The following is a 25,478-nucleotide window of genomic DNA, read 5'->3' on the forward strand; positions in this document are numbered from 1 at the left end:
CATTGTTTTGTTGCAATGCAAGTTTTCTCTTTTAATTTGGTTAAGGCTAAGGTTTTGTTAGGTCCCCATCCATCGTATTCCTATGACATAATATGTTACAATAGAGTTCAGGATTGGGTTCCTACTTGGGGAAGGACATTCGTCCTTCTTCAAGAGATGTACACAATTGCATGAGTCTCCACCTTGCAGGGGTGTTCACAAGCCCCAATAATGTAAAAGAGGCCCCAAGAAAGGAAAATAAGGCCCTCAAAACAATATCCCACCTTTTTAGTTTTTTAATCTACACTCGAGTAGTTCTCAGGAAACCGAAGTTTGGAAGGTTACAATCTTCATGGATGATCCTGTTCAACCATAAAGGAGCTTGTTCCCATTCATAGGTTTGAGCAGAGGATCGCTAGCAGCTGAAAAAGGTAAGTTAGCCTACTACTCTATTCTTCCCTAAGAATGAGCAAAGGATAGTTCTATGAAATTGTGTTGTGCCTCTTTGACTGGCACTATTAGATGGGAGAACTTCTATCCTAGCCTAGATTTCTTATGCCATGGCAATTTAGAGTCTGATGCAGTCAGTGGGGTGGTAAAGCCCCTACTTATGGCCTTTTGGAGGCCTATGTGTATGAAAATCAGTTCAGTGTGTTTCCAACTTGTATGTGGGTTGGGAGATTTTTTTTATTGTTATTTTTGGGTAGCGTGGTTTTGAGATTCAAACCCAGAAACAAAAAGTTGGTTATGGCTCTTAAGTGCTTACATGCATGGAAGCCTTTGTGGACCAGTTGCATTGTACGGTGTTGTAGCGAATCGACTGTGAATAGTTTTTGTAGCTTCAAGGTTTTTACCTTTTTGGACTCCTGTTCCCAATGGGTTAGAACACACTTTTGGTGGGGACTTCACCTTTGCTTTAGGGTTTCAACACCCATAGACCAGACATAGTCCAGTAAACCTCTTCCCAATCTTCCATGAGCATAGGACTAGTTGGTGGTGATAGCATCCATTGGCCAAACACTAATGACTGGACATTAGGGTTTTTTGGGCATCAGATCGAGGGTTGGGATTAGCTCGAGTTGGGTGCAAATTTGGAGAATTAGCATCAGTCGTGTGATATCAGAGTTTTAGATTATCTTGAGGGAGCTTTGTTAGCGTTGAAGTATTGTTGGAGAGATATTTGCCTTAACTGAACGAAGAAGTCTTTGAGTGATCATTAGAGACTAAAGTTGGCCCCAACCCGGACCCAAACCCAAAAATATAGTGTGGGGTCCGGACTCAGACCTGAACCTGACCGGACCGGACCCAAAAATAAAAATACCTATGCATTTAATTATATTTAAGTTTATTTTATATATTGGGACCCAAAAAGCATTACCGCACCCAAATCATGACCTGGACCCAAATAGTGTTCAAGTCCAAGATTTGGACCCAGACCTGACCCACCAGGTTGGCTCCAGGTCCATTGCCACCCCACATGGAGGGTTGTATGAGTTTCTAAAATGCCCTCCCTTGGTTCAAGATTACTGGGGTTCTTTTCTTCATTTCTCCATCTGTCAACCCGTATTTTGTCTTGCTTTTCTTCAGCTGCGTAAGTTGCTCTGAGGTTTAGTTGTTTAAACCTTGGAATCTCTTCACTTCTGCTTGGGGTTAGCTCGAACATGTCCTTAAAACCAAGAGAGAAAGGGGGATGAGTAAATATTTTGCTTTTTATTACCTTAGGTAGATCTAGGGCTGGCAATACGCTGGCTTGTCTTGGCCCTAGCCTGGCCCTAGTCCCTATGTGGTGGACTTTAGCCCAGACTGACCTTGATTAGGCCAAAGTGGCCATGGCCCAAGCCATGCCTTGGCCTTGTTTAGGCCGTACCAGGTCAGGCTAGGCTTAATATACTCAAAGAAAATATAAGAAAAAGAAAAACTAAAGAAAAAAATTGGGCCGAATATAGTTGGGTTGGACAGGGCCAGCCCTGTTGTGGCCCCGGCCCTCAATCGATAGTGGTTTATGTGGCTTGGGCCCAGCCGGGCCATCGGGCCCATTGCCAGCCCAACATAGTTGTTTTGGCATTTTTGCAATAAGCTCGTTTTACAAAGGGATTATATACTATTAGGCTATTTATATTTGATGCAATGAGATTACAAACATTCTAGTCGGATGTAAAATCTAATTGCTTAAGGTGTGTGGCAAAGTTTTAAAAAATTTCTTTTGGGGCATTGGGATGGACTAATGACACATCCTACCACCCCGTTTCACATTTAACAGTCAGAAGGGATTCTAATATCCTTGTTTCAAAAGTATTCGTGTTATTTTGTACTTTTACTAAGAAAAAGTAGAATGCATATGAATAGTGTGTGGAACATCTATCATTTAATAGGAGAATAAAATGCTATTAATAAAAAATTGGAGGTCTTGGCAATGGATTGGGCCTCGGCCCAGCCACCCACGGCCCTGGCCCATAACAATCCCTTTCGAATTCAGAAACTAACTTTGCAAATTCTTGTTAGATTGAACCTCCAGAATTTGTCTACAAGATTTGAATCTTTTCTCATATTGCTTTGAATCAAGTTATGAAACCATTTGAAACATTCGAAGACTGAATCTTCTTAGAAGTTCAAGTATGGCATCATCCAAAAACGAAACAAAAGATTCCCAAAAATAGATTTAGAGGTGCAGGTCCCTGGTCCCCATATGGAGCCAAGGATGCCCTAGCCTTATCACAACCGGCTTATCCTTTTGGGCCAAATAGAATGGAAGAAAATAGAGGAAAAAATAAAGGGAAAAAAGCGCTAGGTCGGGCTGAATTGGGCTGGCTCTGGTCCAGGCCTGGCCTAGCCATGGTTCGGCCCTTGGGCCACATTCTATGGCCCATGCCGTAGTTTTCTAAGGCCGGACCGACTTGGTAGGGCCGGACCACCCAATCCATTGGCACCCCTAAAAATAGGAAGAGATCCAAAAATAAGTTTATAGAGTTTGATGAAAGACGTACATCTTTTTACTTGAGGAAATTTTAGGGAAATTTACAGAAGAGTTTATATAAGGTGTCAACCGTACGCTATAGAGGTGCGGTGTATGTCAATAATCCATTGGGAAAAGTTGTTTTGATGCTAGAACTCTCGCAATTGATGATTTTGACATCAAGATGTCTAGATATTGAAAAAAAAGAAGATTTCAATTATTAAAAATAGTACATCTTGTAACATAAAAAAATAAAAAAATAAAACCTAAAAAATAATACATCTTGTTGCACATTATCCAAATCGTTCTTTTCGAGATTTTCAAATGTTTACCGATCTGTTCAATCTACACTATTATTGGAACTTTAAATTTCATAACCAAGGGTAGAAATAGATTTGCAAGCCATCTTTAAGGGTTTTTGGCATCAGAATTGCATCTTTCGATAGGGTTTAGAAGTGCATCTTATTTTTATTGTTTAAGGTGTGCATCTTATATAAACCCCACTTCATATACAATTGCACCTAATTTTAACTATTTAACATCTTACCTATTTTCAACTATTCCAACTCACTATCATGAATATTTTATATTTTTTGAAAATAAGTAAAAAGATATGAATAAAATGTTAGATAGTTTCTCTTAAGTTGTTTTGATAAATTTCGCTTTTATCCTCATGCCCTTATTCAATGAAACAAAGGCAAAGTTCCGATGTAAGGTTCACATCTGGTTAAACCATTCTTTTTTCTTTTTTTTTTTAGTAATTCAGTGGAAAAGATAAGCACCATAACCGTTTTTTCATATAAATTAAAGAGTTAGCCTTTTTTTTTTTTTTTTTTAAGGTGTCAGTGGGCGGTGTCAGAAAGAATGGACTAGGTACATCTCACTTCACTTGCTCTCTTTGTGAGTACAAAATGATCACAAGGTTCTCATATGAGCAAGCATCAGTAATTTAGTTGGGTTTATTGTGTATAGTGCACGGAAAGCTTCAAATCCCTTATTTGATTTGGGACCACAGGTATCACGTAAAGTCTATCAAGGGTTAAGAGAAGAAAAGTCAATGCATGCACCTGTCTCTTTTTCTTGGTGTCCCGAGAATAAGAACCGGAAATTAATTGGCATGCCCCAAAACTTGAATCAAAACTTTTGGATTTTGTTGCCATTGATGCTTTTGGGCTTGAAATTTATGTTCAAAGTCCAAAGCATTCAAGTTTTGGTTATTTTATCCAACTAGCTTTCTGAGGCTTACTTAATAAGCAGTGATTAGTGCATACCAGTGTTTCCAAAGTCGCTGAGCTAGCTTGGAGCCATCTACGCGGTTTTGGAACCAGTGGGGACCTTTCTGAGTCCCCTGAAATTGGGACTTCAGCGAGTTTCAAAAAAACAAAAAGAAACAACCAAACAAGAAAGGAAGGCTTTTCTTTCTCTAAGAAAAGTTGAAAAATAAACTGTTCCTCCCCCCTTCGAACCCTTTTTCATCAAATTCTTCACATATTGTTCTTCTTCTGTTCCTCTTTCAGTCCACGAAAAAGAGTCTTTGATCAAAACCAATTTTTTGCAAGAGTTAGAGCGCAAAAACTCACTCATTCCTTTAGGGATTATATCTAAAGAGACTATTTATCTTTTGTATATTGCGATCACGATCATTTTTGTCCTTTAAATTTCGCAATGGGTGGTTGTAAAAGTGTTATTGAATAGATACAAAGTTAAAAAAAAAAATCTCAAACTTTGTGACTCATGCCAAGCCATCCAAATTATAATGAGTATAAATGATTGCGACCTCCATGTATAGATAAATGGCCTCCTTGTAGACGATCTATTTTTTTTTTTTTTTGCTTAAAACCTTTGATCTATAATTCGTTTTAGGGATTTTATATATAATGAGACCATTTACCTTTGATACAAAAAGATGACAATTACTTAACACCATTCGATGTGAAATCTGATAGCTTGGTTGTGGCACAAATTTTGAGGAATTTGTTTTTTTTTTAACTTTGAGCTTGGTCAATGAAATAAATGCAACCACCCAATTTTACATCCAATGGTCAAGATTAATTGTGACCACCTTATACTTTTCCTTCTTTTTATTATTTCTCCATATTTTCTCAACCATAATTCAAGAAATTTGTATAAAAAAATCCTGGGTCATCTATTAGACGTGTAAAACAATTACTTTGATCGAAAACCATGTTTAAATAGATCTAGAATAAAAAGTTTTCAAAAAACCATTATTTTCTCTTTGTGGCAAGATTCTGTGAATATGGCAAGAATTCCATTGCATCAATTTCAAGAAAAGGTTGATCAATTTCAAAGGCTTTTAAGAACTCCGGTCGGAACCTAATATGGTCCAGGTCTTTGGTCTATGTTCTAAATCATATATAATAATAGATTCAACAAAGATTCATGGGTTGGTTGAATTGCAATTTGAAAATGAATTAATTCCAAAAAACCAATTCCTCTTTGGATTGTTGGTAGCACCAGCTAATATTTTATACGAAAACAATTATTATCGGCATGGGATTCTCAAAACTTGGAGATGTGGTCGTATCAGACCGCGGATTGCTTTATACGCTTTCCTTCTTATTCTTAGAAGAATTTGCTGAAATTGTTGTCGCAAATTGGTTTGTAATTATTTAAGATGAATTAAGTTTTTAGGGTTTAAGTGCCTAAGCCTAGGGTTTGGGTATGCTCAAAGTTTTATAGCGTACTATCATTACCGCCTGGACAATTAGACCACGGTTTTGGTTAAGTTTCTCCTACGACTGGGGTTTCTCTCTCCGGGGATCTCTAAGCTCTCAAGGGATTCAATTTATGAACTCTCATGCACTTCCCTTTTCAAAAGGTTCTGATTTACAGGGCTTTATGCATTTCAGATCATTCCAAACCTTTCCATGAAATTTGGGTTGTTGAATTGCCAGCGATACGATGCACATCACTGGGCTTCGTGAGGTCTGTGAGCGTTTTGCGGTCCCGTCAATCTAATCTTGATATGGACATATTCTAGATTGAATTCTGTTGCGATTTGGACTTTGAGGCAATTCGACCTTTTTTGAATTTTTATTGATCCTAACCTGGATTGATTCAGGATAAGCCCAATAGTTTTAAGATTTCTACTGGGTATCCTTTCAAGTTTTTTGGAAACTATAGAATATGATTTAGGGAATAGGGAGTATAGGTTAGGGTACAGTAAGATTTATTGTACTAGTATGATCCTTAACCAACTTAGTAGACTATTTTTAAGCTATTTTTCTAAGGTTTTTAGGAAATAATTTGCTTATGTTTAGGATTTAGGCTTTAACTAAGGCTTGAATTTAAGGTTTTTGGCCAAGGGACCTAGAAATACAACCAATTTTAGAAGGGGTGTCTACACTAAGGTATCTCCTAAAAAAAATTTAAAACATGATTAGGTTGCTCTTGTTGAGGGTTGGAAACTTTGAACAATAAAAGGTATTTTCAATAATTTAAAGCACCTTGAACAAGTCAAGATACTCCCATGATTTAGTTGGGCCTCTTTTATAGGTCAAATTATTAAAATGCCATTGCTTTTTTAGGTTCTTAACCCTAGATAGGGATGATTTGGGTATTTTTAAAAGGGATTGTATACAATGAGACCATTTACTTTTGGTATTGAGAGATCACAATTACTTACAACCATCCGATGTGAAATCTGATGGCATGGGTGCACCACAAAGTTTGAGCAAATTTCTTTTGAACTTTGAGCTTGGTCAATGAAATAAATGCAGCCGCCCAATTTCACATCTAATGGTTAAGCTTAATTATGATAACCTTGTACCAAAGATAAAATGGTCTCATTAAAAACTTTCATCTTTTGAGATATTTGAGTGAAAAGAAAAATTGAAAAAATATACCACCTAATGTTAATTGGGATGTTATGACCTTCTTCATGATTATATAAAAGGTCATTACCCATTAAATGATATTTTCCTCTTTTTTTCCTTGTAACTCTTTTAATCACCAGTTTTATGTATTCTTTTTAAAACAATTAGGTATACTTTCAGTGCAATGAACTTAGTTTATCTACCAAATTCTTAGTAAGGGCAAATGCACAGCCACAACATTTATGATGTAACATAAACCTAGTCCCTAGTGGTGCATTCAAAGTCAACCCCAAAAGTAACTATAGTCCAAAAGTAACTACAGCATGCTTTGGTGTGTGTGTGAGAGAGAGAGAGAGAGCTCTAAAAGCACTTTCTTAATAAATTGTTTTTCATCGTTCAAAAATATTAGCAGTAAAGACTAATAAAGCTATGTTTGAAAGATTGGCATAAAAAATAACAAAAAGCTAATTTCTTAAGTTAAAATTCAAAAGATAAAGTAAGAAATGTGGGTTTGAAAGATTAATGTAATTGTGGCGATGGTCTTAGATTGGCCTCTTTACTATCGAGACTTTTGTCTCGTAACGTTGGGAATAATATTTCCTCAACCGTGGGTCCAAATTGTTCACTTGGGCCTGCAGGTTAAATACCTACTTTTAGGAATTTGATTGAACAAACAACTTTAAATTTAATTTATCCTAAGGGGTGTTTCACAACTAGAAATTTGGTGGCTAGAATTGAAAACTTAAAAAAATGCTTGTGGCAATTCCTACTTGGAGAACTAGGATTGCTATAGTCAAATATTGAAATTGAGAATCCTCAATTCTCTTTTTTGGGAATTGCGGAGTTTGATTCCCCTATGAAACACCAAAATGCCTAGAAATGAGAATGGCGTAGTTATTTTCTTTCTTTCTTTCTTTTGATTTCTTTTGCCATTTTGATAAAGAAAATTTTAAGGTGTATGTGCCTCATTGGTATATACATACTATATAATACTAACATAAATAAATGATCAAAATATCCCTCAAATATAGGAAAATTTATTTTATTATTTTGTTCTATTTTATTTTTTTCATAGTGAGCACAAGAAAGAAGAATGAATGCCCAACATTTTAGCCCAATCCGATACAGAAAAAATAAAACTGAAATACATAGACATGCATACATTTTACTAGGGAAGGATAATGTTTTTATATGATCTAAACTGTCCACAGTTGGGCCTACTATGGATGAACTATGATTTCAAAATCCCATTCATTTAACAAGTAACACCCTCTCATCAATGCAAACTTCAACAAATAGTTAGCACTGGCTAATTTCTAAATCCCAAGATTTACAGAATTCCAAGTTAAACTAATTGCTTTTCAAATAATTTAACCCAACATGATACTTTATAATGCCGGATTCTCGAATAATTTAAATATGAATAGGGCCACTTATAAAGATGAAATCCTGCTTTACATTTTATAGTTAAGCCTAAGCCTAAGGCTAACCACCCTTTAAGAAATGAATGAAGTTTGGTCAACTAAAAGGGATTAAAATCCCTTTATTCCCTCATCCTACCAATGGATGGCCAAAATATGTTGAGTCCCCCCCATGTAATCTTTCTTTACCTTTTTGATCATCCTCCATGGCTCCACCAACCACACAAAGGAAAAGAAAACCCTAAAATATGTTTGTTTTATCATTGCCTTGTACCAAGTCACATTCCTAAATCCATGATACTTGAAAAAGAAGCACACATAAAACAATGGTCCGGTGAAAAGAATATTTGGGCCCGCCGGTACATGATTCCCACGAGTTAAACTTAAAAGGATAGAGTTTATAAAGGTGCCACCCTTGTATGGTACAATTATATCGTACAAGGTATATCTTAAACATCTACTTAAAAAGTTCATCCGGCATTGAAAAGTCCTACAATTGATCATCCCGACGAGATCTATAAATATATGAGAAGAAGGGTTTTAACATATGGAAAAAGTTTCTATACTTCTCATACAGCATGGAAGATTTATGCTTCTCCTACCATCCAGCCGTTTAATTTTGATCAAGAGAGCCACTCACCGTTTGATTTTAGATCCGACATTTTAAAGTATTTTATTTTTAGTTTTTTTTATAAAAATTGTATGAATATGAAATTTGATATATGCTATCTTTTCATTGGAACGCACCTATAAAAAATATCAAAAATAATTTTTTCATAAAATACAGTGACCAAAATACATTTTAAAGCTTTCGGAGGTATTTTGGTCATTTTATTTTATTGCAAATATTTTTTTTATATTTTTAACTAGTGCAAGTTTGATATAGGATTGGATGTACAAAATTTGGTGTTAAAATAGTTTGTAGAAAAAAATTAAAAATAAAATAGTGTAGATACGTGACATTGTGATTAGAGCAATCTTAGCCCTCTATTCAGAATGGATGGTTGGATAAGAGGAGTATATAAGTTTTATGTTATAAGGAAAGCATAGAATGTCGAATTGTCTGTTTGACCTACACCATTTTGGAGCTTTAAATTTCATAATTAATCTTGAAGATAGATGTTTAAGCCATCGCAAGGGTTTTTAGCAATTAAAATGTATCTTTTAACAAGATTTAGATGTGCATGATTATTTAAGGATGACACCTTATATAAACCAATACCAAACTTAAAACTCTATAATATCTCTAGTACTCCAAATTGTAAAAATCGAGTACGTAAGTTTAATAGCCAATCGACCTAACTAAAATAGAAAATAATTTTAAAAGTGCTTTCTGTGCCTAAAAAAGCAACATCTGAACAATCATAAATATTGTCCTATTTTGGATGGTCGGATCTAATGCATAAATCTTGTACTTTTGAACTATGTATCTCGTGTTTTTTTTTAGGTGTTACTTACATATCGGTAGGAATTAAATTCTAGAATTGTTTTGTTTCTAGGTGTTATCTAGAGATCGGTAGGAATGAAATTCCAGATGCCATGTTGTAGCCTAGCCACTTTTTACTCAATTAATGTTTTTAAAGTGGATTCCAAAATTTAGACCATGCTGAGTTGCCTTGTCAAAAAAGTCGGAATGTCAACCGGTGCCTTGGCCATTGGTCCAAGAAAAAAAAAAATCAAATTTGGTCAAAAAACTAGTTAAAACTAATATTTAACTGTGATTTTGGCAAGTCAAACAAGCTGGTTTTGACTAGTCAAATTTGTTAAACAAAGATCACCATTTATTTGTCATATATTTTATATTTTAAACTATTCCTATTTTTTTTTATTGTTTAAATATCTGGTCCAATGAATTCTACCAACAGTTGAATATCGGTCTCGACTAGATCAGACCTTTATTTAGTGGCATCTCCAATCATGATAATATTGTTCTAGATAAAAAGGTACATCTAAAAAAATCTTTCACTCGAGGTAGCAAGGATACAATATGCTTTTGCGGGAACACGGTCACCTCCTTTCCCCACAAAGCAAATAAAAACACTAGCAATAACATAAAAAATAAATAGCATTCCATAGCCATGATAGTAGACTCGTGACTGATTCCACTCTATTTTTTTTGGCATCATCGCCATAGCCATATACTTGTTTGTTTACAAGTGTATATATAGATTATAAATAATTGGGCTCTTGGCTTGGTGGTTAGGGCAATAAAGTCTTGAACACTATGTCCAAAGCTCGAATCCTGGCCAACCTACCAAAATAAAATTAAAAAATGGGCAAAGGAAACTGATGCTTCCCTTGTAGGGGGACATATTAAACCAAGACATTTTAAATAAAGGGTACCTACTTTGCTATTCCCCCCACTGGGAAAATGTTTTACAATTACTGAAGTATAGGATGAATTTTCTAAAAGGCCTTGGCGTTATGAAAACAAAATAAATCCTCTTCCAGAAAGCACTTTCAGCAATACATGATGTATCTAAAATCAATTTTCAACACCAACAATAAAATTTGAAACTAAAAAAATAGTACAAATCTTGCGGATCTATGAACATTTATATTTAGGGTGAAATGGATGGTCTACATAACTTTTTATAATATACATTATTTTTAGAGCATAAAATCCTAAATTTTTTTACAACCATAATGTTCAAGCCAAGATGATCAATGTAAAGGTTTTTCAATGCTTGAATTGTAAATTTTGATAAGTTATGAGGTGAGGCTTTGCTTTTTTTTTTTTTTTAATTTGACTGCCGCTCAGTCAAACCATTTTCCAATAAACAAAAACCGATGATAAAGAGAATATGTAAATTAAAAAAATAGAAAAAAAAGAACAAGCAAATATTAGAAGATTCTACATACCTTTGCAAGAGCATACTATCCATTTGCACCTTCAGATAGCTCAATTTATGATTACTATGTGAATATTTCGAGAAAGATAAATAAAAACTCGCATCATAGAAAAGTATAGAGTGTGCGAGTCTTTCAAAGAAAATAAATAAAAACCAATATCAAAGAGAATCTGTGAATCTTTCAAAGAAAGATAAATAAAAGCTCATATCAACCAATGTCAAAGAGAATATGTGAATCTTTCAAAGAAAGAAAAATAAAACCTCATATCATAGAAAAGTATAGAATGTGCGAGTCTTTCAAATAAAATAAATAGAAAACCAATATCAAATAAAACGTGTGAACCTTTAAAAGGAAATAAATACAAATTAAAGTTAGAATATTTTTTATGCTACTCGACAAGAGCATACTCTTCATTTAGCTCTTGGATTAAGCTCAATTTAGGAGTACTGTTTGAATTTTTCATTACCATTGTTATTATTTGAGCCTTATCTCAACTATTTGGAAACAGGCTATATGAAATTCATGAAAAGATGTGACAAAGTTTTAACACTGGCTGTCTACCTAACACAACTTTTATCTTTTATCTGGGCTTGGGGCCGTATGACCGGCTTGGAATTGGCCATAGTTGAGTTACTGTTTGAATCTTTCAAAGAACATAAATAAATCCTCATGTTCGATGATTCTACGTCCCCCAAAGAGCATATTGTCCATTTACCCCTTGAATTAAACCCAATTTAGCATTACTTTTAGGAGGTCAAATTCAGGAGATCCCCAGCTTGGCTAGTAACTTGAAAAAGAGAAAAAAAGTAAAAATTAAATCTCACTCCGTGCACGCCAAAAAAAAAGTATTGAAAGGTTGAACGGAGATTGTTCAAATTTTCTGTGGATAAAATCTAAGTGTTGAAGCACTCATTTCAATTTTTTTGAAAAATAATCATATAATGATTATTAGATGCATCCCAAGATTCAAGATGAAAAAAATCATCCCAAATAACTCTTTCACATATAGAAGCAAGTGTACAGTATGCTAATATACTCAAACTAAGAGCAATCCAACTAATAATCAAGTACAAATTTCATCATCATCATGGACTTTTCCCAACAAATTTGAATACTCAAATTTGAGCTTCTCAAAGCCTCGAAAGTCAATTTTTATTTTGATATGTTGCTTTTTGGATAAAAATGGTTTCTTTCTATCGCTACATGAAAAGTAAAATGGTTTCTTGCTGAGTATACTATAAGTAAGACGCGCGTGTTGCCATCTTTTTTATTGTGCTTTCACTCAAAAGCAATAATCAATTTTGGACCGAATTTGGAACATTTCGGTAGAATTAGTTCACCAACTTTTTTTCTTTTTTTTTATTTATTTTTAAGTGAATTGTAGTTTTAGCTTCAAAATTTTTAGGATATTGTGTAGGTAAAATTAGCCAAAGAACAATTGTAGGAATCTTGGTTATAGACTTTAGACCTCTGAAATTTTCTTATGTCACGTTTGGTTTGAGTGAAATTTTTTTCAAAATATTTTTTGGAAGATATTTTCATATGAAAAAATTTCCTCATAGTTAGGTATGAGATTACTTCACACCAATTATCCCCCAATTGATATGAAAAGATGCATTAGGATCAATTAGTGTGAAAATATCCTCACACTTAATTATATAAAGGAATTTTTTCGTGTGAAAATTGAAAAAAAAAATTTCACATCATGCGAATCAAACATGCCCTTAAGATTTGGTCAAATTGTCGTGAACTATAATTTTGTTGTCTTTAATTCCCAAATTGAAGGTAGAAGGCGAGATTGACAAACGAGTACGTATCGACTGTGCACTAACTCCCTCTGCCCATAGAATATCTCGGGAACTTTTTCATTTTAGAGTTTCAAACTTCAATCAAAGTTGTCAAGATCAGACAAAATATGTAGTTTTATCAAGATCGGATGGAATCAGTGATCTGATCGGTCAAACCGCTGACTAATGTTTTGGTTCATTTGATCCAAAGTAAAAATCAAATCTGATGAAAAACCGGTCAAGCCAAATATTTGATCGGTTTTGACCAATCAGACTAATCAATTTTGATAGGTCGAACAAACTAGTTTTGACCTGTTTGACAAGCAAAATGAACTTGGACAAATTTTTCAAATATATTACATCAATTTTACTTTTTTTTTTCTAAAATCTGGTCCACCTATTCGACCAGTGGTCAGACTAATTTTGACTAAATCAAACGCCTCACTTGGTCATTGACCTGTCGATCTCGATACCTTTGGTTTTAGTTTATCAAAACTTTTTCTTACCCTCCAAAATTACGAAGTCATCTTTAATCCTGAAACCTCCTAATGTACATCGTGTGCATTACAAATTCAGCTTTTTTGAGGTTGATCACTAGGTTCTAGAAGTTACATCCCTTAGATTTTTTGATTCCCAAATACTCCGAGCATAAGTTTTACCAGAGAGAGTATTGCTCCCACATGGATGGTTGGATAAGAGGAAGTATATAAGTTTTATATTGTAAGAGAAACATAGAAAGCTTGCCCCCAAAAAAAATATTTCAATTGACTTAATTTCTCAAAAATTATTTGATATTAATTTCAGCATAAATATTTCATGTGGTGTTTCCAAGCATTAAAAAAAGAAATGTGTAAAAGTTGCTAATGTCATTGCTTATCTAATACTGTATGCTTTCTCTCTCTAGACTCCACATTCCAACCTGTTTATTCCCCCATGGACATAATATATATTAAATACTTTCCATATCATCAAATAGCAGCCCTCCTATCCTTATCCAATGACCTCATCTCTTAAAACCATTGCTTTCAACGCCCCCAAATTAGATACAGAGAAATAATAAATGGATCTTTGAAATTTCTCTCTCTAAAATAATAGATGGGTCTTTGAAATTTTTAATCTCTCTCACATATCGACTGCTTTGAACGCTCCCAAATTTGATATGGAGCCGAGGTTTTAAACAATCAAATTGGAATCCATATAAAAAATTTCATTAGAAGAGGTTGTTTTGATGTCCAAATATCCTCAAATTGATCATCTCGACATTAAGATGCATGAACATGAGAAAAAATTAGATTTCAAGTTTTAAAAATAGTGCATCTTGTAATGTATTTTGGACCTTCAATTTTTTAAGGTTTTCAAATTTTCATAGATCTACTCCATCTACATTATTTTTAAAACTTTAAATTTTATACATAAAGATAAAAATATATTTTAAGACTATAAAAAAGAATTCAATATTAAAACTATATTTCTCGAAACTATTTAAAAGTGTATTTTACTTTGATTGTTTAAAGTCAAAGCCAAACGCACCCAAATTTTAATCTCTATTTAAGGACAATATGGATTTGAACTGTTACTCTCTCTTTTGAACTATTCCCCAATGCTTTCAACGCACTCAAATCATTATTGGAAACTCGTAAATGTCTGACTGTATCAAAGTCGCCTGCTTTTTTCTCTCTCTCCTCTTTCTCTCTCTTCTCTCAATTTTTGAATCTGTCTCTTTCTTCTCTCTCTGGCACACATACACATCAGCCAACATGAAACTTGTTTTTATGTTAGGAAAACAATTATTTTAAGCATCAATTATTAAAGCATGTCATACCTTACAAATCTATTAAGAGCGGTTATTTCGGGTGCTAGAAAACTTTTCAATTAATTATATTAACTTTGAGATGTGTCTATATATATATATATATAAGATTTATAGATTTACAATAGTACATCTTGTAAATACATTAGTAGGATACCGTTTATTTTTAAAAATTTTAAGTATTTACAAATCTGTATTATTTTTAAAAATTTAAAATTTTAAGATTGATAGTGAAAATAGATTCTCAACTCACACCAAAGATTTCCAACACCATGACTAAAATAAATTGTACCTTGCTTAATTGGTATTGTGCAAACCACGCCCTTATATAGCAGGTTTACTTCCATGAAGAAAGTTTTTATATAGGGCTGCAGCCTCATGAAAAAAAAGTAGGTTTGCACGTGCAAAGTTATCCGAAAACTATTATTTTAGATTAAAAAAATCCTCAAAAATTGTCCATCTTTCGGAAGAAGCCAAAAGATATTCTACTACACGAGTAAATGTCAATTTACTCCTTCGGGTAACCTAATTAGAATTTATTTAGTATCCTAATTTTTGGGATGTAACATCTTCAACCTACTTATTAACTTTAGTAAATAAATAAATTCTAATTTACTTTTTATGCACTTGAAAAATATAATGTCTCGAAATTGAATAAAGACCATCTAAGTTTTAGATGGTGAGATCTAAGCTCATAAAGAATGCAAATTTCAAAGTATTTTTTTAAAATAATTATTTAGTAATTATTAAGACGTTTTCGAAAAATCAAATAGAAAAAAATCCTGTCAAGTAGGTCTTCCAAAAAAAAGTCCAAGCAAATTATGCTCCTGAAGGAGCAGTATAAGCTCAATTTGCTTTTCTAAATCAAACCCTCTTTTCTCTCTCTCTTAGTTATTCTAATCATTAAACATAAACCCTTCTCTCTCTCTCTCTCTTTGTGCTACCCCTTTCTCTCTCTTTCTACCTGAACTTTTTCTCTCTTTCTCTCTCTAAAACATGAAAAAGTATATTATATGAAATCCAATTCAATCATAGAAATGATGAACCTTGGACTGTGTCTCATAGAGCTCAGAAGATACTTTTAGTTTGCTTTTGCTATGGTCGGGTAAGCTAGGATTAGAGGTAGGCTCTAAAACGGAATTTATTCTTAAATATTTGTTTCCAACCAGGGCTTGTTCAACTTGCAAATAGCAAGAAATATTCCTAACTTCGAAAGGCAACCAAGGCTTTTATTATTATTATTACCAATATGTGAGGATCAACATTTACGGCAATTTTTTTGCTTTTTTTATTTGATAAGTATTTTTAGGCTACAGCCCTATCAAAATAAGTAAAGCCTCAAATTCGTCGAAAATTGTAGTTCTTTGTCAAAAAACCTTTAGATCAATCATCTCGGCTTTGGTCATTATGGTTGAGAAAAAAATTTAGAATTTCAAGCCCTAAAACAAGTGTATATGGTAAAACATTGTCTAAACCATCCATTTCACCCTAAAAATAAGTGTTCAAAGATCCACAAGTGCTGTATGGTTTTTTACCTTCAAATTTCATAGTTCGTATTGGAAATTGATTTTAAAACTATCATGGAGATTTTCGATGCCCAAAGTGCCCTTCCGATGAGAATTTGAGGTGAGGCTTTCGTAAGGCCTATGCCTTATAGAAACTGCATCTTTATTTTATTGTTCAAATTTTAGAGTAGGAATTATATTTTAATTTTATTGTTTTTTCTATATTTCGGATCAAACTCAAAATTTACTTGTCTATACTTCTAATCATTATGCCCTTGTAAAAAATATAAACATGATAGATTTAAATGCAGTAAAATGACCAAAATACACGTAAAATTTGCACATATATTATAATCATTTTATTTTATTTAATTATTTTTCATATTTCTTCTAGATATGTGATGGTAAGAAATATGAATTCACAAAAATTCAGCTCCAATCTTATGTACTAAAAAAAAGATAAAATTAAAATAGATATTTTTAATGCATTTTGATAAATTTATAAAAAAAGCAATTTGAGAAAAGTATGGATAAAAAAATTAATATATAGCCGAGGTTCTAAACAATCAAATTAAATCCCATATCAAAAAAATTATTAGAAGATGTTGTTTTGATACTCAAAAATCTTCAAATTAACTATCTCGACATCCAAACATATGGACATGAGAAAAAAAATAGATTTAAAGGTATAGAAGGAGCATATCTCGTAACACATTTTACACATTTTAAACAGTTAATTTTCAAAATTTTCAATTTTTATAAATATATTTAAAAATTATTTCCAGTATCGAAACCACGTTTTAAACCAGTATTTGAAGGTGCTCAAACCGCACTTTTCCTGAAAAGGGCAATTTGAGAAAGTAAGGATAAAGAGATAAAGTCGCCACGTTGTAGAGAGGGAGGCCACGATGGAGCTAAATCGTTAGAGAGGGAGACACCATTCAACTTAAGCTTTAAATTGAAGGGAGGGAAACGGCATGCTGACGTTAGAGAGAGAGGCGCCATTGAAGCTAAAGATTAAAATTGAAGAGAGAGAAACGGCATGCTGACGTTAGAGAGAGAGGCGCCATTGAAGCTAAAGATTAAAATTGAAGAGAGAGAAACGGCATGCTGACGTTAGAGAGAGAGGCGCCATTGAAGCTAAAGATTAAAATTGAAGAGAGAGAAACGGCATGCCTAGATTAGAGAGAGAGAGGCGCCATTGAAGCTAAAGCTTAAAATTGAAGAGAGAGAAACGGCATGCTGAGGATAGAGAGAGGGAGGGAGACGCCATGCTGAAGTTTAAGAGAGTGAAACCGAAGGCTGAAAGTTAGAAAAATGGCATGCTGAAGTTAGAGAGATTAAGGAATTGTAGAGAGAGAAAATCAAATTACTGAAAGATACAAAAAGTAAGCACTAAGAAAGCAAGCTTTTGAAAGGAAAGATTAGATGCCCTTATAATAAACCCACGACACAAATGCCAGTATCAGCAACGAGACCTCCAAAGCCTGGCCTTGTCGTCCACTGGCGTGTCTGAGAGAGAGAAAGAGAGGAATTTTGTCTTAGAGAGAGAGGAATTTTGCAGTAGTGAGAGAAGGAAGTTAGAGAGAGAGAGGGAATTTGAAGAAACCTCAAAAGCAAAGGAAAAGGCTGAGGCCCCAAAGTCATCCCTTGCTTTTCTTAGGTGGGCTTGGCTTTTCAATTGGAAGCAACCCATCCTCCCCATATATTCACTTTGTCTCTCTAACCCGGCAACTTAATTTGGAGACGGTTTCTCTCTCTAGAACCTAAGAGATGCAGAAACAGCAATCCAAATCATCTTTCAAGGAATCCCTCAAAGCCCTTGAAGCAGATATACACCATGCCAATACCCTGTAAGTCAAACTCTGTCTCTGTCTCTGTCTCTGTCTCTGTGTCTTGCTCTGTCTCTCACTGTCTCTGTCTCTCTCTAGAGGGATTTTTGTTGAATTGGGAAGTTGGGTTTTTGAACTTTGAGCTTTTTTTGCAAGTTTCATTGTTCTTATGGCAAAGTTTTGATTACAGAGCAGCTTCCATTCCGAGAGCAAAGGATGGGGCTCAGCTTCAGATGAGATTGTCTTATAGTCCATTTGCCCCTCTCTTTCTCTTCTTTGTACAGTGGATGGACTGTAGTCTTGTCAGCTCCCTGGGTCTTCTTCATATTCTCATATATAAGGTAAGCTCTCTCTCTCTCTTCTGTGTTTGCTATTTCTCTCTTCTTCTCTAAACAGTAATGGAAAAATCGCAGCTTTTGTTTTGTGAAAGGTAATCATATTCGCAGCTTTTGCTTTGTGAAAGGAAAAATCGTTGCTTCACTCTCACTCTAGTCTCTCTATCTCTCTCTAGCAGTAATGGGCAAGGTTGCAGGTTTTGCTCTGTGAATCGGTAAAGATGTGTGTGTGGCTGAAAGATAATAGATAAAATTGTAGCTCCCTCTCTCCCCTAGCTCTAGGCACAGTTCTCTCTGTCCCCCTCTCTGTCTCTAGGCACAGTTCTCTCTCTCTCTCTCTCTGTGTTTTTATGACAGTTTTTCTGTCTTTCTCTAGATATGCAATTACCAATTAGGTCTATTTCTCTCTTTACTCAACGGAACAATGGAATCTCTCTCTCTCTCTCTCTCTCTCTCTCTCTCACAGAGAAGTGATTTTCCATTTGCAGGTATACTTGGATGGAAACACTACGATGTCTTTACATGAAAGGAGAGCCAATCTTCGAGAGTTCTATGGTGGGGTTCCATTTCTTGACTTTCTTCTTCACATTTATCCTCCTTTCCTTTCAAATTCTATACATCCTTAAGCTGCACTATTCTTGATTGAATTGGCTTTCTTTGATTTATCAAGGTAGCGAGAAAATACAGAAATTAAAATAGGCTTTCTTTCTTTTTTTTTTCTTTTTTTTTTTTTTTCACAGCCATTATATATCCATCTCTGCAACAGCTAGAAGGAGGTTTAACAGAGCTGGAAGACAGCAAACAGAGAGCACAGTGTATAGAGAGGTTCACGAGGAAGAGGGCGGAAGAGAAACGGAAGCTTTCCGACTTGGATTTAGAGAGAGAAGATGAATGTGGGATTTGTATGGAAACATGCAACAAGATAGTGTTGCCAAATTGTGGCCACTCGATGTGCATCAACTGTTACCATGACTGGTAACTCATCTCTCTCTCTTTCTCTATTAAATCTTCTTCTGTTCACTGGTCTTTTCTCATCTTTGGTCGGGCTTTATGAAAACTTACCATGAGGACAAATCTCTCTCTCTCACACACACACATAAATCTTCCATAGTCGTTGGGTCTCTCTTCCTTGTTCATGCTTTATAAAGAATGACTGATCTCTCTATCACTCTCACCCCTTTCTCTCTCTACAGGAACATACGGTCACAGTCATGCCCCTTTTGTCGAGATAGCTTGAGGAGAGTCAATTCACGAGACCTCTGGGTTCTAATGAGTAATGGAGATGTAATTGATACTGCGACTCTATCCAAGGAGAATGTGAGGCGTTTCTATGTGTATGTTGAGAACCTGCCTCTTATTGTTCCTGAGAACCTATTCTTCACTTATGACTACTCAGTCTAATTGAATTGTGTATAGATTTTGAATTTTCTAGATAGATGATGGCAAATAGGAAAAAGGCCAACCACCCCTGTAAATAGAGTCTGGTAATGAGAAGAGATAATGTGTCTCTCCACCAGAAGCTCTATGCTTGTTCCTGCAACAAAGAAACTGTTGTTGGAGGTTGCATTGAATGTTTATGTAAAATTGTGTTTATAATTTAATGAAAATGCAATGTCCCTTCCTCTCTCTTCAATATTTCCATGGTACGGATTGACTGAGAAAAGCTTTTTTCTCTATATTCTAGTTCCCACGGTTAGCAAGAAATGTAGAAGTCTGCTTGAATGTTATAAAATTTGTTGTTGCGCTGGAGAAATGAAATGCTAATAAATTGCATTAACATCCAAAAGCCTTTACCTTTAAAAAAAAAAGTGAAAAAACATTTGAAAGCGTTTATTCAAAGATGTTTTATTCTAAATACGTTAGATATTTTGTTGTTCTAGTGTCATTGAGATGTTGTGCTCATCTGATGGAAATACTTTTAGGTGATTGGTTCGTAATTTCAGGAGCAATGAATTTCATGTTGTTACTCTTTATGAACTAAATCTCTTCATCCGACATTCCATCCTACTCTGAAAATTGAATTGCTAAAGATGTACAGGAAAGGCTACTATAAGCATAATAAAGCTCTGCTGCATTTGTACTTGTAAGGCTACTATAAGCATAATAGAGCTCTGCTGCATTTCTACTTGTATTGTTTGTTCATATAATTTGACGGCGCATCTTCAATTGTTCTGATATGATGCACACATGTCTACACCTGGAAACCAAGTAATTCTGCTATTATTTCCTTTGATGGATGAGAATGGGATTTTACGTGGTAACTTGGCGTGGGTGACTCGAAGAGCTCCGCTCTACTAGGCTTGTGGATTGAACCTTAGAGTCTGTTAAGTCATGTAACATGCATATATATATATATATATTTTTGATGAAGTTAACGGTTGTAGTCTGTTAAGTCATGCAACATGCATATTTTTTTTTTTTTTTGATGAAGTTAACGGTTGTATTAAAGAAAAGAAAGGGGAGAACAGAGGACCTTCGAGGTGACCCACAGGCCGAGTCCCTCGACAAAAAATGGGCTACCCTACAAAAGGGCCCTGTACAAAAAATATATGGGGCAGTTTAAATTTCCCATTGCAAAATGTACAAAAAATGGCGAGGCTGGGGACCACAAGGTCGCATAACATGTTCTAGTCTCCATATTCTATGGTCTTTGAAATTGCGCCCTCTTTTGCCCTCTGCAAGGAAGTGAGAGGTCCTCCAAATGTGTGACCATGAGACAACTAGGTCCCTGCGAAGGTGCCTAATCTCATCGAAAACAGAGGCGAGGTACCAACGTGGGACTGCATGGCCAGCTGCCCAAGAGATTACATTTAAACCGACACCTTCTATGATGAGGGAGTGACCCCAAAAGTGATTGAACAGTTTGAGTCCAGTAAGAAGGGATTCAGAGGATTGGGAGTCTGCGTGACCTATGTCTCAGAGAAAGATGCGAGAGTATTGCCAAGGTGAACTCTAAAGATCCCCCCCACTCCTGTTGGTCTAGGGTTGCCGAGAGAGTAACCGTCAAAGTTGAATTTTACTATGCCCTCTGGAGGTGGGACCCAATTTGAAGCGCGAGAGGGCCGAGGAGGCCGACGAAGGATTAAGCTTTTCCAGTTAGGCAGGAAGGTCGATGCCGAGACTCCATGAAATTCCTTGCAGTGGGAGGCCCAGAAGATGACCTGGGAAATGATCTTATGGAAGAGGGCTGAATTCTCGCTCTTGGTGCCTCTGAAAATACGAGAGAGAATTTCTCTCAGTCCATAAAGCCAAAATGGTTTCTGCAATCGATACCCTCCATAAGATTCTCCCGGCTTTGGGCCAAGGGGTGTCCACTGAAAGTTTGAACAGGTCAGGGATGGAGGCTGGGGTCACCCAGGTCAAGCCGAAAAGTAGCAGGATCCTGCCCCAAAGTTCGAAAGCGAAGATACAGTGGATGAACAGGTGAGTGTTAGACTCTTCTTCGCAGAGGCACATAGCACATTGATTAGGGATTGGAATACCTCTGCACTGCAGATGGTCGACAGTGAGGGCCTTTTGGGAGCCCGCTATCCAATTAAAAGCCTGAATTTTAGGGGGGGCATTAGAAGTCCACACTTTTGAAATCACAGAGGGTGGGTAGTGAGGGAAGGTGGGAGGTTCCAGCAGTTTCTTGTAAAAGGAAGAGACTGTAAGAAGGCCGGAGGGAGAGGGGGTCCAGACGAGATTGTCAGGGCCAGAGATGGTAAGAAAGGAGGAGTGCAAGATAGAAAACAGGAAGAGAAACTCCTCAAATTCTACCTCAGGTAAAGACCGTCTGAATGATGGGTTCCAAACCCTTTTGTTGCCTGAGAGTAACATCTCATCGGCAACCGAGGAGGAAACGTTGGTGGCAAGGTTGAACAGAGAGGGGAAGCGCTCCTTAAAGGGTGTGTGACCCAACCGCATGTCAGACTAGAAGCGGACTCTGTGTCCTTCCCTAGGGTGGAATCTGATAAACCTTGTAAAGCTGGAAGGGAGGAGAGGAAGAACTTCCAAGCCCCTGAAGGTCTGCTTGTGGCACCACTTACTGGGAGCTAGGGTTCGAATGGGATCCTGTACTTTCATCGCACCACTTCTGTCCACAACAAGTTATTTTGGATTGCCAAACGCCACCACCACTTTCCGAGCAGGGCTGAATTTTGTTTTCGGAGGTTGTGATATCCAGCCCACCAATGTGTTTGGGTTGACACACTTTGTCCCAAGCAAAGAGGTGGAATTTCTTTGATTCTGCTTCCCCAGACCACAAAAAGTTCCTCATGAGCTGTTCTAGCCAACTAGCTACAGTCGCTGGCACATGAAAAAGGGCCATGTTGTACACTGGAGTATTAGCCAGAGTGGCTTTAATGAGAATATTTCTTCCTGCGAAGGACAGGTATCAACCTTCCAGCCTGCCAGGCGACAGTCTACTTTGTCTATGATGTGGGACCATTGCCTCGTTTTGGGTTTCCCTAACCCCAGTGGCATTCCCAGGTAAGATGTGGGCTGGTCATCTATTTTACACTCCCATTCAGGGATTAGGGCTCTAGTTTGAGATTGGGAAAGAGCCACCCCTATCATGGTTGATTTCTCCATATTGACTTTGAACCTTGTGGCAAATTCAAAACATTTGAGGAAAAGGTGGAGGTACTCAATTTCAGTAGGGGCAGCATCTATAAAAACCAACGTATCGTCGGCGTATTGGAGGTGAGAGACCACAGGGCCTCTAGCGCTACTTTTGAACCCGGAAAGAAGACCAGCCTGATACACTTTAGAAATGGACTGACTGAAGATTTCACCTGAAATTGCAAACTGGAAAGGGCACAGGGGTTCCCCTTGGCGGAGGCCCCTAGAGGAGGGAAAGAAGCCTTTAGGGACTCCATTGATGAGGACTGAAAGGAAGCGGTTAGAGTAGCACCCCCTCATCCAATTCCTCCAGCCCCCAAGCTCATTCTAGTCATTGTTTCATCCAGTAAATACCAATCTACGTGGTCGTAGGCCTTTTCCAAGTCTATCTTGAAGATGAGACATGGTTTTTTGGCTAGGTGTCTGGAGTGACGGCATTCATGCGCCACTAGGACTCCGTCCAAGATCTGCCTCCCTTTGATGAAGTCGCTCTGGGAGCGAGAGATCACAAGAGGTAGGACCTCTTTGAATCTGGAAGCTAGCAGTTTAGAGAGAATCCTGTAGGTTGAATTGATCAGACTTATCTGTCGAAAATCCTTCAATTCTTTAGTGCCCTCTTTTTTGGGGACAAGGGCCTGATGAAGGTTGCATTCATCACTTTGTAAAGGATACCTCTGTGGTAGAATTTGTTCATAAAGTTGAGGAAGTCTGGTTGGAAGGTTTCCCAAAAGACTAAAAAGGGGGCTACCGGAAACTTGTCGGGGCCGGGAGCTTTGTCTTTCCTGAGCTCCTTGATGGAGGCCAGGATTTTAGATTCCGTGAACGGCCTTTCCAGCGACCAGGTCCAATGGTCTGAAATGGAAAGGAACTGGATATCCCCCATTCTAGGCTTGGGGGTGAGGGGTGCCTTGTAGAGATTCTGAAAAAAGGAGAGGATGGCCAATTCGATGTCCTGTGGTTGATCTAATACCCTATTTGCTACCTTGATGGTAGAAATTGAGTCGTCCCTTCTACGGCAATTGGTCATCTTGTGAAAAAACCCTGTATTACAATCCCCAGCTTGTAGCCATTTGACCTTGGACCTCTGGTACTAGTGGATCTCCTCTTTCTTAAGGGTAAAGAAGTATTCCAGTTTAAGTTGCAATTGTGAGTCAGAGAGAGATAGAGGTTGGGATTCTTCGGCAAGATCAAGGGCGTAGATAGCTTGTAGGTGGTTCTGTTTGGTTTGTGAGAAGTTCTCAGGGAGGGTTTTGCTCCAAACTTTAAGAGAAGCCTTTAGCAGTTGAACTTTGGTTTGTAGCATGTAGCATGCCCTCCCGGCGACCACAGAGGCAAAAGGCACCCGCCAACCAGGGATTAGAGAGGAAAGGGAACCTTCTTCAAGCCACAAGAGTTCAAAACGGAAGGTCTCAGACCACTCGTCACTGTTTGTGTGTCTAGGATGATCGAGCAATGGTCAGAGGTAGGTTTCGGTAAGGTTGAGGCATGGGATCCAGGGAAAGCCTCATCCCATTCTAGTGAGAAGAGAAATCTGTCCAGATTAGATAATGTGGGTAGACTAGAGTGGTCAGACTAGGTGTACAGGTTACCTTGTAGAGGGATATCCATGAGCTCATTTCAAGCAACGAAGTCCGAGAAGTTCCTCATTACTTGAGAGATGTTGGGGTTGGAGTTTCTCTCATGGGACCACCTCGTGATGTTGAAGTCCCCTTCAAGGCACCAAGAGGGGTGGGGAGGGATGCAACAAGGTCCAGTTCTTGCCAGAGATAGGGTCGCCGGGCACTTGAATTGGGCTCGTAAATGGTAGTAAACTTCCAGGGGAAGCCGTCTGAACATCTTGTTAAGAGGATCGTGACAGAAAATTCCCCAATATGGGAACTACCGATGGTGTGTTCCGAAGGGTTCTAGTTCCCAAATTCCCCCGAAAGCACCGGTTGCCAATGGTGATACCCAATGACATTTTCTGCCACCCCAAACCTGACAAACAAGCTGCAAAGTGGGATCAGATTGCTTGGTTTCGGTGAGGGCCATAATGGCGGGCCAGTGCCTCACACTTAAGTCTCTAGATGCTTTACGTTTTTGGGTTTGTCCCAACCCCCTAACGTTCCACGAAAGGATCTTCATGAGGGGATGTTGGGGGTTTCGGCGGAGGCCAGTCTCAGTGACCTCCTTAGTGCAGGGGCTGGAGTAGTGGCTATCCTCAGAATAGAGGCAGGTGGCACTGAGGCTGCCATCAGGTCTTGTAGGTGCCAAGCGGTTAAGATCGTCGAAGTTGGGACTTGAGGGGAGGTTCGAAGCCTCCCTTTGGTTTGTGAGTAGTCCCATAGGCCTACTGCTTGTGATCTCTTCAAAGAAACTGTGAAGGGCCTTATCTGTGCCTTCATGGGGGAAGCCCATAACCCTGAAGATATCCTTGATGTTACCCTGTCCACGATCTATCCCATTCACGTAGTCTGAATCAACCTAATGAGATGGAGAGGGGGTTGGGTTAGAAGAAGAAGAGCCTGTGCCATTGGAAGCAAAGGGGGAGAAGGTTACAGGGGGGGTCGCTAGGGTGGGGATACA

General features: G+C 37.1%; 1 protein-coding gene across 3 annotated transcripts; it reads left to right on the forward strand.

The window, feature by feature from the left end:
* The first annotated feature begins 17,650 nt into the window (after nucleotides 1-17,650).
* On the forward strand, nucleotides 17,651-19,937 carry LOC18441875 (E3 ubiquitin-protein ligase AIRP2). 3 transcript variants are annotated; one of them, XR_016057073.1, is made up of 5 exons: nucleotides 17,651-17,997; nucleotides 18,167-18,317; nucleotides 18,800-18,866; nucleotides 19,078-19,286; nucleotides 19,505-19,937. XR_016057073.1 is itself a non-coding variant. In XM_006852100.4 (5 exons), the coding sequence occupies exons 1-5, from the start codon at nucleotides 17,918-17,920 to the stop codon at nucleotides 19,710-19,712; spliced, it is 741 nt and encodes a 246-aa protein (XP_006852162.1). In that variant the 5' UTR covers nucleotides 17,651-17,917; the 3' UTR covers nucleotides 19,713-19,937. The 3 variants fall into 3 exon arrangements, 2 of the variants coding, with proteins under 2 accessions (XP_006852162.1, XP_088725098.1); XM_006852100.4 differs by having other exon boundaries at nucleotides 19,052-19,286; XM_088868972.1 differs by lacking the exon at nucleotides 18,800-18,866.
* Nucleotides 19,938-25,478: the final 5,541 nt, after the last annotated feature.

This window comes from Amborella trichopoda, chromosome 6 (assembly GCF_054954075.1).
Source record: "Amborella trichopoda isolate Santa Cruz 75 chromosome 6, AtrichopodaSantaCruz75HAP2 v2.0, whole genome shotgun sequence".
Lineage (NCBI taxonomy): Eukaryota > Viridiplantae > Streptophyta > Magnoliopsida > Amborellales > Amborellaceae > Amborella > Amborella trichopoda.

Excerpts from the sequence above, each read along its gene's own strand:
- LOC18441875 (XM_006852100.4), top strand. The coding sequence starts at position 17,918 with ATGCAGAAACAGCAATCCAAATCATCTTTCAAGGAATCCCTCAAAGCC. Across the intron at positions 17,998-18,166 it reads ATACACCATGCCAATACCCT|AGCAGCTTCCATTCCGAGAG; the intron begins GTAAGTCAAACT and ends TTTTGATTACAG. Across the intron at positions 18,867-19,051 it reads CAATCTTCGAGAGTTCTATG|CCATTATATATCCATCTCTG; the intron begins GTGGGGTTCCAT and ends TTTTTTTCACAG.